Here is a 12,814-nt window from a genome sequence, read left to right as displayed (position 1 = left end):
CCAGAGCCAGAGGCAACTGCTGTCTGCTGCTCCCGGGTCCTAGCGTCCCCCATCCACTAATGGGAAGACAGGCTGCCCCTACCTAGCCCCGAGCCTCTCCAACGCCCCAAACCCCTCAGCCCCAGCCCTCATCCCCCCGCACCCTAATCCTCTGCCCCAGCCCTGAGCCCCCTCCTGCATCATGAACCCCTCATCCTCAGACCCATAGCCCTCACCCCTGCATCCCCAAACTCCTTCCCACACACCCCCTCCTGCCCTCAATCTCCCTCCCAAAGCCTGCACCCCCTCCCTTTGCACCGCCTCCCACCCCCTAACTCCATCCCAGAACCTGCACCCTAATCCCCAGCCCAGGACCTGCACCCCAGACCTCCTCCTCCCACCCAACCCCCCTCCCAGAACCTTAGGCAGGTGGGGGGGGGGTGGGTTCTGGGCACCACCAAAATTTCTACAACCCTGCCACCCATGCGAGTGGATAAGGGTCGGGGCAGTCGGGACAGGTAGGGTCCTAGGGGGGGCATTTAGGGTGGGGGGTTCTCAGCAGGGGGCAGTCAGGGGACAAGAAGCAGGGGGGGTTGGGGTTCTGAGGGGGGCAGTCAGGGGGTGGGAAGTGGGAGGAAGTGGATGGGGCAGGGGCGGGGCTAGGGCGGGGCTCCCCCCGTGTCCTCTTTTTTGATTGTGGAAATATGGTAACCCTAAAGTAGTTGAATTTGGGTTTGCAGATGAGAGTGCCCAGAGGTTGAGAACCACTGCTCTATACCATATCTATTTACCATTGTGGGCTGCACATGCAGCTCTCTGTGTTGTGGTCTGCATACACACTATATATATATACACACACTACCTGTATGTCCCTGAGAATGTTGCATGGGCCGCAGCTATGTGTTGACTGGGCCGTGGGTTGAGAACCACTGATGTAGAGGAAAAAGAGACAGATACCAAGGACAGATTCCTGTGGAATCTCCACAGAAAGTTGAAGAATGGATGAGAACGATCCTCCAAAGGAAACTGAAGGAACAATTAGAGAGGGAAGAGAACCAGGAGAAGACAGTCATGAAGACAAGATTTCAAGAAGAATAGCAGGATTGAGTGTGTTGAAGGGGGATGCGTGTGGAGCTGAGCTTTAACTAGGAAGAGGTCAGAGACTTTGCCAAGAGTGGTTTCAGTGGTGTTCGGTGTCTCCAAGCTCTTTTACATTTGCACCATGTATCAAATTGAAAATGATCTTTCTATGGTGAACCTCAGTAAAAAGAAATAAGATTTAAATGTAATCCATGTGGTGGTCTGGTAAAGACATTATTACATCAGAAGCTGTTAAAGTCTTGGAGGAGAAACTCCCTAAGAATAGTTTAATTTGAACTGGTTTTAATCTGTCTCCTTAAAAGAGCAGTTGGCTCAAACTTTCTTGATGGTGTGCTTGAAAGCTTAGTGGAATAGTTAGGGATTGTTTACTCCATGGAATGAACCAGGATGGATCTGGCATTGCCTGGAAACCTAGTGGCCCAAAAAAAAAAAAAAAAAAAAAAATCCAAGGAGCAGATACTGTTAACCAAGACTGGTATCCAAATCTGCATTGGTGGAGCAAAGACATAACATTGCAGGAAATTCCATCTTTGGGAGACCTAAATTCTCTGGAGGCAGAACCAGACTTGTGTATCATAGTCTCAGCTCTGTTTACCCCCAAAATCCATCAGCAGCACAGATGATCTCCAACCTCCTTACCTTTCTGCAAAGCACTAGAAAAGTCCTTTAAAAACAACTTAAAATTACATAATTTCTTAATTTCTGCATGCAGTGTAAGTGTGGTGGAAAGAGATCACCTAAACCTCTTCAGGTAACTGTCTTGCAGACATTGGACTCACTATAGCTACTGCAATGGATATGGCCCTTTGAAATCAGTAAAGCCCTGTGAATTTTTATGTAACTTTTTATTTTGGGGGGGAATTTCTTGTTTCATTTTATCTATTAAAATTTTATCCATTAATTTTTTTCTATATTTACATTTAATATAATACCTGAAATGACTATATGTAAATCCCAGTACTATGCCCCCCCAGATAACATCCACTTCTCCATCCTCGCTCAATGACACAAACCCCATGAGACACCATGGATCTTCCCAGTCCCTAATGCTTTCTTCTCCAGCTCTCTCCACCCCCGCCCCCCCCCATATACCAAGGAACTCCTCCCTGGATGCCCCATCCCCATTTATATATTCTCCCTCTTTTATTGAACCTCCTCTATTGAGTCTCAACACTTCAGCCTCCCCACTGGTCCCAGGAACTCCTCCCCTATTCTCCTTCCCCTGCTGGAGTTGCCCTGGAGCAGGAGTTGCGTGCTGCCCGCAGGTGGGGTTGGGAGGCCTGGGGTGGATTGCAGAGTTGAACCTGCCCTGTACTCACCCAGCAGCAGCAGCTCCTGTCCCATGAGGCTGGGCCCGGCTTGCCTCTCAGGATGTTGCAACCTGGCATGTTGGGTTGCAGCACTGCTCAGGTTTGTCTTGGTGGCCCTCTGTCATGATGACAGAGCAGGGGTAGGGCCATATTTGAGTGAGTGGTGCTGCAACCGTGTATGCCATGTCAATGCCCAGAGTGGGGAGGCAGACCCAGCCAAGGAGGACAGGAGCTGCTTCTGCAGAGTGTCTGTTTTTTTTTTTTTTTTTGTTCATTTTATTTCATGGTATTTTTGGAAATGTGAAATATGCAGCATTCTAGAAATTAGCGTATGGTTGGGAGAGCAGCTGCATGTGTCCGCATGCTCTACACATCCTATTCTGGTGAGTTCCTGAGTCTTGTTTCAGCCACCATTGTTGTAGTCTACAGGGAGCCACCTGCAACCATGCACAGGTCTTTCCTCAGGAGAATATGCACTAAAGTTGGGGAGGGGGGAGTTTTCTATATGGACAGAGCAGAAATATAGGCCGTCTGTCTTCCTCCACGGTCATTTTCTACCATTCAGCTCAGTGGTGCCAAATCCTTATTTTGTATTTTAAGTTAGATATACATACTGTTTGGCAAAGAAGCTGTGTTTAGATGTCAATAAGAGATTTACACAGGCTTACTCAGTGCTACCCTTGCCCTCTTAATAGTTGCATAAATGCCCTGCCATCTTTGAAACAGAGCATGTGATACTTTGGAGTATTCATTCAATCTTGCCTGCTACGTTTTCATGACAAAGGAACACTGTAAACTGGAAATCTAGTCAATTAACAAAGGGTGAAAAGTAGTTTCATGTACTACATCTATTTCTGACTCCGTTTGCAGGTTTTTGTGGTTTTACAAGAAAAACAATTTTTTTCTTCATCTTGTTGCTGTGTAAAAGGCTCCAACAAATAAAAGGAAAAAGTAACTATTGGTTTACATCAGTGGTAATGGCTAAGATTTTTGATCTAATCTTTTTTTAGTTACAGTAATCTCAAATGCTTGTAATAAGCAAAAAGAATCACACAAGTGTGATTTTTAAATTGGTGTTCCTTTAAATTTGTGATAAATAATTTCAGAAGCTTTAATGTGGTTATCCTTCAGGTTATTTAAACACATGCTGCTGTTTTTATTACAGTGGAACTGATGCCGCATTAATTTTTTTTTTATAAAATTCTGCTTTATTTTCATGCAAATACTATAGAATAGAATTCAGAAGTTAAATATGATATCTCTTCATTTTGGATTTATTCCCCACCTGAAGTTAATTTTCTCTGAAACCAAAACTGGTGTGTCCAAAGTTGAGGTGGGGAATAAAAAACAAATTGCAACTTAACAAACAAGAATATATTTTTATATAGTTGTTTTGTTCAGTAAAGAAAGAAATACAAAAAAAATGTGAGGACTTTGAAAGTCTTCTGTTAAAAGAACGGATGATACCTAAGGTGTGCATTAAACCATAATTATGAAGAGCTCTTGGGGTTTGCACTAATTATGCGGTTATTTTTTTTCTTTATACGTGTGCTCTGGTCAAGTGTAGGTAGTCTCTTGGTCTATCCAAGGCCGTGATCAAGTTTCTTGATGTTTTTGGTCTTTTGGCCTCGAGATGAAAACCTTGTCTTTGTTTCTGGGACCTTGAAGTGAAAAAATTCTCCAAGTTATATCTATTAATTTTAAGTGATACCAATATGCCACCACAGTTAAAGCTTTATTTCAATATTTCTAGCATCTCTATTTTCATAGATTCATAGACTCTAGGACTGGAAGGGACCTCGAGAGGTCATTGAGTCCAGTCCCCTGCCCTCATGGCAGGACCAAATACTGTCTAGACCATCCCTAATAGACATTTATCTAACCTATTCTTAAATATCTCCAGAGATGGAGATTCCACAACCTCCCTAGGCAATTTATTCCAGTGTTTAACCACCCTGACAGTTAGGAACTTTTTCCTAATGTCCAACCTAAACCTCCCTTGCTGCAGTTTAAGCCCATTCCTTCTTGTTCTATCCTTAGAGGCTAAGATGAACAAGTTTCTCCCACCTCCTGATGACACCCTTTTAGATACCTGAAGACTGCTATCATATCTCCTCTGTCTTCTCTTTTCCAAACTAAACAAACCCAATTCTTTCAGCCTTCCTTCATAGGTCATGTTCTCTAGACCTTTAATCGTTCTTGTCGCTCTTCTCTGGACCCTCTCCAATTTCTCCACATCTTTCTTGAAGTGCGGTGCCCAGAAGTGGACACAATACTCCAGTTGAGGCCTAACCAGCTCAGAGTAGAGCGGAAGAATGACTTCTCGTGTCTTGCTCACAACACACTTGTTAATGCATCCCAGAATCATGTTTGCTTTTTTTGCAACAGCATCACACTGTTGACTCGTATTTAGCTTGTGGTCCACTATAACCCCCTTTCTGCCATACTCCTTCCTAGACAGTCTCTTCCCATTCTGTACGTATGAAACTGATTGTTCCTTCCTAAGTGAAGTACTTTGCATTTGTCTTTATTAAACTTCATCCTGTTTACCTCAGACCATTTCTCCAATTTCTCCAGATCATTTTGAATTTTGACCCTATCCTCCAAAGCAGTTGCAATCCCTCCCAGTTTGGTATCATCTGCAAACTTAATAAGCGTACTTTCTATGCCAATATCTAAGTCGTTGATGAAGATATTGAACAGAGCCGGTCCCAAAACAGACCCCTGCGGAACCCCACTCGTTATGCCTTTCCAGCAGGATTGGGAACCATTAATAACAACTCTCTGAGTATGGTTATCCAGTCAGTTATACACCCACCTTATAGTACCCCCATCTAAGTTATATTTGCCTAGTTTATCGATAAGAATATCATGCGAGACCGTATCAAATGCCTTACTAAAGTCTAGGTATACCACATCCACCGCTTCTCCCTTATCCACCAGACTCGTCATTCTATAAAAGAAAGCTATCAGATTGGTTTGACATGATTTGTCCTTTACAAATCCATGCTGGCTATTCCATATCACCTTACCACCTTCCAAGTGTTTGCAGATGATTTCCTTAATTACTTTCTCCATTATCTTCCCTGGCACAGAAGTTAAACTAACTGGTCTGTAGTTTCCTGGGTTGTTTTTATTTCCCTTTTTATAGATGGGCACTATGTTTGCCCTTTTCCAGTCTTCTGGAATCTCTCCTGTCTCCCATGATTTTCCAAAGATAATAGCTAGCGGCTCAGATACCTCCTCTGTTAGCTCCTTGAGTATTCTAGGATGCATTTCATCAGGCCCTGGTGACTTGCAGGCATCTTGAGGTTCTTACCCACGAAAGCTTATGCTCCCAATACTTCTGTTAGTCTTAAAGGTGCCACAGGACCCTCTGTAACTTTTATAAGAGATTTTTAACTTGTTCTTTTTTTATTTTATCTTCTAAACCAGGGGTCTCAAACTCAAATGACCATGAGGGCCGCATGAGGACTAGTGCATTGGCCCAAGGGCTGCATCACTGCCCCCGGCCCCGCCCCCACTCCACCCCTTCCATGAGGCCCCGCCCCTGCTCCACCTCTTCCCTGCCCCCCATTCCAACCCCTTCCCCGAAGTCCTCACCCCAACTCTGCCCCCTCTCTGCCCCCAGGCGGTGCAGGAGGGGTGATGGGGGCTCTGGGCAGGGAGTTGAGGTGCAGGAGGTGTGTAGGGTACGGCGGCGTCTCAGGGCAGGGAATTGGGGTGAGGGGTGCAGGAGGGTGTGGGATGTGGCAGGGGCTCCGGACAGGGGGTTAGGGTGCAGGAGGGGTGCGGGGTGTGATGAGGGCTCAGGGCAGGGAGTTGAGGTGCAGGAGGTGTGCAGCAGGGGGCTCAGGGCAGGGAACTGGGGTGCGGCAGGGGGTCGGGGTGCAGGATGCAGTGGGGGCTCAGGGCAGGGAGTTGCGGTGCAGGAGAGGTGAGAGGTGCAGCAGGGGGTTGGGGTGCGGGAGGGTGTGGGATGTGGCAGGGGGCTCCAGACAGGGGGTTGGGGTGCGGGGTGCGGGCTCCGGCCTGGCGCCGCTTACCTAGAGCGACTCCAAGGTGGCAGCACCTCACTGAAGTGAGAGGCTCAGGACTAGGGCAGGGGAAGGGCAGCCTGCCCTGGCCCTAGTGAAGAGGGACACTAGGACCTGCCGGCAGCCTGCAGAGCCGAGCGGATTCAACGTGTGCTGCAGGCTCCAGGCTCCGGGGCAGTGAGGAGGCAGCAAGTGGGTGCCGGGAGACACTCCGGTGTGGGGCGCATGGTGGTGGCAGGTGCCCCAAACATTGGGGAGCAGCGCACGGGGAGCTTAACAGGCACAGAAAATAATTCGGGGGGGGCGAGGGTGAGGGGAGTTTGGCGGCGACAGGAAGTAACGGGGGGGGGGGGCCTAGGGAGCTCCACGGGCCGCAGGGAAGAGCTCCGTGGGCCGCCTGCGGGCCGTGTGTTTGAGAACCCTGTTCTAAACCTACCCCCTTCCCGTTAGCATTCACTATGTTAGGCATTCGTTCAGACTTTTGTTTCGGTCTTCACTAAGAAGTTATTAAGCATCTCTGCCATTTCCAAGTTTCCTGTTACTGTTTCTCCCTCCTCACTGAGCAGTGGTCCTACCCTGTCTTTGGTCTTCCTCTTGCTTCTAATGTATTGATAAAAAGTCTTCTTGTTTCCCTTTATTCCCGTAGCTAGTTTGAGCTCATTTTGTGCCTTTGCCTTTCTAATCTTGCCCCTACATTCCCGTGTTATTTGCCTATATTCATCCTTTGTAATTTGTCCTAGCTTCCATTTTTTATGACTCCTAAAAAATAAAAAGATCATGCAAGATCTCGTGGCTAAGCCAAGGTGGTCTTTTGCTATCTTTCTTTCTTTCCTACCCAGCGGAGTAGCTTGCTTTTGGGCCCTTAATAGTGTCCCTTTGAAAAACTGCCAACTCTCCTGAGTTGTTTTTCCCCTCAGTTTTGATTCCCATGGGACCTTACCTATCAGCTCTCTGAGCTTACCAAAATCCACCTTCCTGAAATCCATTGTCTCTATTTGCTGTACTCCCTTCTACCCTTCCTTAGAATTGTGAACTCTATGATTTCATGATGACTTTCACCCAAGCTACCTTGCACTTTCAAATTCTCAACAAGTTCCTCCCTATTTGTTTAAAATCAAATCTAGAACAGCTTCCCCCCTAGTAGCTTTTTCAACCTTCTGAAATAAAAAGTTGTCTGCAATGCAGTCCAAGAACTTATTGGATAGTCTGTGCCCTGCTGTGTTATTTTCCCAGCATATATCTGGATAGTTGAAGTCCCCCATCACCACCAGATCTTGGGCTTTGGATGATTTTGTTAGTTGTTTAAAAAAAGCCACAGCCACCTCTTCCACCTGGTTTGGTGGCTTGTAGTAGACCCCTAGGATGACATCACCCTTGGTTTTTACCCCTTTTAGCCTAACCCAGAGACTCTCAACACTTCCGTCTCCTATGTCCATCTCTACCTCAGTCCAAATGTGTACATTTTTAATATACAAGGCAACACCACCTTTTTCCCCTGTCTATCCTTCCTGATCAAGCTGTACCCATCCATACCAACATTCCAATCATGTGTATTATCCCACCAAGGTTCGGTGATGCCAACAATGTCATAGTTGTATTTATTTATTAGCACTTCCAGTTCTCCCTGCTTATTACCCATACTTCTCGCATTTGTATATAGGCATCTAAGATACTGATTTGATCTTGCCTCCCAGTTTTGCCCTGACCCTCCTTTCTCTCTGCCATTATAGCCCACGCTCCCTCCTATTTCCAACCCATCTCCCAGGTCTCCATGTTCTCCACTTACCTGTGGGCTTTGCTTACCTGTCCCCGTCAAACCTAGTTTAAAGCCCTCCTCACTAGGTTAGCCAGTCTGTGTCCAAATATTGTCTTTCCCCTCCTCGAAAGGTGAACGCCATCTCTGCCTAGCAGTCCTTCCTCTAATAGCATCCCGTGGTCAAGGAAGCCAAAGCCCTCCTGGTGACACCATCTTCGCAGCCAGGCATTCACCTCCACGGTGCACCTGTCTCTGCACGAGCCTTACCTTTGACAGGAAAGATGGAAGAGAATACCACCTGCGCTCCAAACTCCTTCACCCATACTCCCAGAGCCCTGTAGTCACTCTTGATCTGCTCAGTGTCACACTTCGCAGTATCATTTATGCCCACATGGATGAGTAGCATGGGGTAGTAGTCAGAGGGCTGGATAATCCTCGACAATGCCTCCGTAACGTCTCGGATATGGGCCCCCGTCAGGTAGCATACCTCTCGAGATGAATTGTCAGGGCGACAGATGAGCGCCTCAGTCCCCCTCAGAAGAGAGTCTCCAACCACCACTACCCTACGTTTCCTATTCGCAGTGGTGGCAGCAGACCTCCCAGCCTTAGGGGTACGAGGCTTCTCCTCCTCTGTTGCAGGGGGCGATTCCTTCTCTCCTGTATCAAGAAGAGCATAACGGTTACTTATTACCATGGCGGGAGGGTTTGGAGCAGAGGTGGAGCACTGCCTTCTGCCAGAAGTAACCAGCTGCCAGTGTCCACCCTGAGCCATCTCCTCCTCCACCAGTGGTGTGTCAGCAGTCCTGTGTACTGGGATGGTCCTCCCAGCCTGGGTATCAGTAAGTGGGAATTGCAAGTCACAGTCCCTGCAAAACCACACCAGGATCTGGGTAGAAGCATCCATGCTCAGGCGCTCTGTCTGGCTACAGGCGCAGGCAGAGGAGACAGAAGCAGTGCTGGCACAGGTGTTGCGGGTCTTCCTAACCATCGTAGGCCTCCCTCTGTCAAACTCGCCTGTCTGCAGCCCCCTGGTTGCTCTGCCTCTGGCTTTTAAAGCCTGCTTGCCTAGGTCAGTCCTACCCCCTCATGAGTCACACTGGGGAAGGCTAATCAAAGGCAGTCAAGGGAACAGGGTCAGGCACTCAGTCCCAACTGCCACAGCAACTGAAACTGAAGTCACCTGAAATCAGAATCAAAATTAAAATTCAAACAGTTGAGCAAACTCACTCACAACAGCTAGTACTCTCACACTCACCTGATAGCCTGTTCAGCAGCGGGATCTCTTGCTCTTCCTCTCAAACTCTCCTGTCTGCAGCCCCCTGTCCGCTCCGCTCATGGGATTTTCATGGGATTTAGAAGTGTACTGTAAACTTCTCTTCCTGATTACATCGTAAGACTTGTCTCCACAGTGACACTTAGCAAAGTTCAGACAAATCAGCTAAAATTGTGAAGTTAGTGTGCATAAATATTTTGGAAATGTGAAATACACTACGTTTTGCTAGTCCCCAAGGTCTCAGTATAGGGCAGGGGTTCCCAAACTTGGTTCACGGTTTGTTCAGGGTAAGCCCTTGGCTGGCCCTGAGACGCTTTGTTTACCTGAGTGTCCGCAGTTACGGCTGCTTGCAGCTCCCAGTGGCCACGGTTCACCATTCCCGGCCAATGGAAGTTGCGGGAAGCCCCTTCATCATATTCATGCTCCAAGGCCTGGATCCCAACTCTTCAGCCATTCTAACACATTGCAGCTAAAATAGTCTTTCTCTGCTAGCTCTTGAATATTTGCTTTTATGTGAGAGGGCTTGTCTATACAATTTGCCACACACTAACTCCATGTGGATGCTACTGACTCACATTAGCAGTTCATTAATGTGCTTTCATCTAGTCCTGTTCGAAACAAGTCTAGATCAAAGCATATTGACAAGCTGCTCATATGTATCATCTGGGTCCACAAGGACAGTTAGTTTGCGGCAAGTTAGTGCAAGATAGATTCATGTTCCAGCTTGCTGCAAACTGAATGTTCATGTAGACAGGCCCCAGTGTCTCTTCATCCAACAGTAGCAGCTATTTTTGTCAACCCAAGAAAGCCAATGAAGTGGCATCATCACAAGGAGTGCTCCTGTGGGATGGGATGTTCCATGTCCATGATACCATTCTCAGAATGCCATTGTAGGATCTTTACTTGGCTAAGAGAAACCCACTTAAAAGCAAAATAAGAAAAAAATCTTAAATAATAAATTTATATTCTGTTCCCTTGTTTAATATATAAAACAAAACACACACCCCCCTGCATTTTGGCTTATAGAAGCATAGAATATCAGGGTTGGAAGGGACCTCAGAGATCATCTAGTCCAACCCCCTGCTCAAAGCAGGACTAATCCCCAAACAGATTTTTGCCCCAGATCCCTAAATGGCCCCCTTAAGGATTGAACTCTCAACCCTGGGTTTAACAGGCCAATGCTCAAACCACTGAGCTATCTTTCATGGATGGAATAATGTCCGTCCTTGAAATGAGCCATTACTATTGGAAATATAATTTAGGATCTGAAATACTGATTTAGATTTTTATACCAGTTTAGAATGGTATTAATTTAGCTTTTTTTTTTTTTTTTTTTTAATTGCTTTACTATGAGGTAGTAACACATAAAGGTAGGCTTGGAAGTTCAAAGTTGAGAGTAAAGGGATACTGGATAAAATTGTCTGTCAAAATAAAGCGTTACAAAACCTACGACCATTTTGAATGTTTATATGAATTTAAGAGTGGAGCATTATGCCGCTATGGGAACCCTGTTAAACTAGATAGCTGAGGCAGTGCATATAGATCCATGTTCTTCATGACCTGGAGCAATAATATGTCTAAGGCTGTCAGAGGTAAGCATGATGCTGACCTGGATTTGGTTATCTTTCTTTCTGATACAAATACATAAATTTTAAAAAAGGATTGTTTAATGGTTAATGCGTTGAGCTGGAACTTAAAAGATCTGGTTTGAGGCTTCCATGCAGCCAGGTACTTCAAATATGCGAGTAGTTCCTTGAAATCAGTTGCACTTCTTTTTTTAAATATGTTACTGAATTGAAGCCTCAGTACCAGTCTCTGTCACAGACGTCTTCTCTGACTTTGGGCAAGTCATTTACTTGGTCTGTCTCAGTTTCCCGTTTGTCAAATGGGGACAGTAGTTCCCTACCTCACACAGGTGCTGTGAGGACAAATTCGTTAATGTTTGTGAACTGCACTACATCTCTCTCCCTGTAGTTGAGTCGTCATGTGCTTCTTCGGACTCAGATTAATGGAGATTCTACCTTACGTATTTTGTATTGATTTTTCCAAACAGAAAGTTCCATTGAAAAGGTAGTTTTTCACACAACCTCTTTTTTCAATGGCAAAAAATGTTTCATTCAGAATTTTTTCATCTACTTCTTAGGATTAGGAAGTTAAGTTTAATTGATTTTTGGATAGATCATGTAAACAAATGCAAAGCATGCATGATACAATCCACATGAATATTCTGTGGAATGAAGTACAATTAATTTAAATGACAAACTTTCCTTGACTGTGCTTAATAACAGTGTTATAAATGAAAACACAATGACCATTGCGTAATGTTAACTAAAAGCTCCTATGATCCATGTTTGGCTAGAAGAGTGGTCACCAACCAGTAGATCGTGATTGACTGGTCGGTCCTGGAGCCTCCGACAGTCGATTGCGATCTCTGGCCGGTAAAAGTCTGGCGGTGCAGCGGGGCTAAGGCAGGCTCCCTGCCTGGCCTGGCCCCACATCGCTCCCGGAAGCGGCCATCACACCTCTGAAGCCCCTGGGCGGGGGAGGGGGCAGGGATCTCCGTGCGCTGCTCCTTCCTGCAAGCACTACCCCCGGAGCTCTCATTGGCCGGGAATGGGAAACTGCGGCCAGTGGGAGCTGCGGTGGCAGTGCCTGCAGAGAGGGGCAGGGTGCGGAGCCAAGTCTTCTGCCCACCCCCCCCAGGGGGCGCAGGGGTCTGATGGCCGCTTCCGGGAGTAGTGTGGGGCTGGGGCAGGAAGGGAGCCTGCTTTAGTCCCGCTTTGCCGCCATCTGAGGTAAGCGCTGCCCGGTGGGAGCCTGCACCCCAGCACCGAGCCCTGAGCCCCCCTCTCAGGGCCAGCATCCCGTACCCCCTCCTGCACCCCAACCCCCTGCCCCAGCCCTGAGCCCCCTCACTGAGCCAGCACCCCGTACCGCCTCCTGCACCCCAGCCCAGAGCCCTGTCCTGCACCCAAACTTCCTCCCGGAGCCTGCACCCCTCAACCCCCTGACCCAGGCTTAGCCCAGAGCTCCCTCCCACACTCCAAACCCCTTGGCCCCAGCCCAGAGCCCGCACTCCCTCCCGCATCCCAGCCCCCTGCCCCAGCCCAGTAAAAGTGAGTGAGGGTGAGCGATGGAGGCGGGGGGGGGGGGGGGGGCGGGGGGTTGGGGTGCAGGAGGGGGTACGGGATGCTGGCCCTGAGAGGGGGCTCAGGGCTCGGTGCTGGGGTGCAGGCTCCCACCGGGCAGCGCTTACCTCAGATGGCGGCAAAGCAGGACTAAAGCAGGCTCCCTTCCTGCCCCAGCCCCACACTACTCCCGGAAGCGGCCATCAGACCCCTGCGCCCCCTGGGGGGGG

At 47.7% G+C, this 12,814-nt stretch overlaps 1 protein-coding gene across 1 annotated transcript in view; it reads left to right on the top strand.

The window, feature by feature from the left end:
- The first annotated feature begins 977 nt into the window (after positions 1–977).
- TNRC6C (trinucleotide repeat containing adaptor 6C) overlaps positions 978–12,814 on the top strand; it is a 191,648-nt gene continuing 179,811 nt past the window's right edge. Inside the window, exon 1 of the mRNA XM_026654389.2 lies at positions 978–1,105. Coding sequence (XP_026510174.2) covers positions 978–1,105 — 128 coding nt within the window. The remainder of the gene's footprint in view (positions 1,106–12,814) is intronic.

This window comes from Terrapene carolina, unplaced genomic scaffold (assembly GCF_002925995.2).
Source record: "Terrapene carolina triunguis isolate 2854851 unplaced genomic scaffold, T_m_triunguis-2.0 Scaffold192, whole genome shotgun sequence".
NCBI classification, from domain to species: domain Eukaryota; kingdom Metazoa; phylum Chordata; order Testudines; family Emydidae; genus Terrapene; species Terrapene triunguis.
This window is presented reverse-complemented; position numbering and strand designations above follow the sequence as displayed.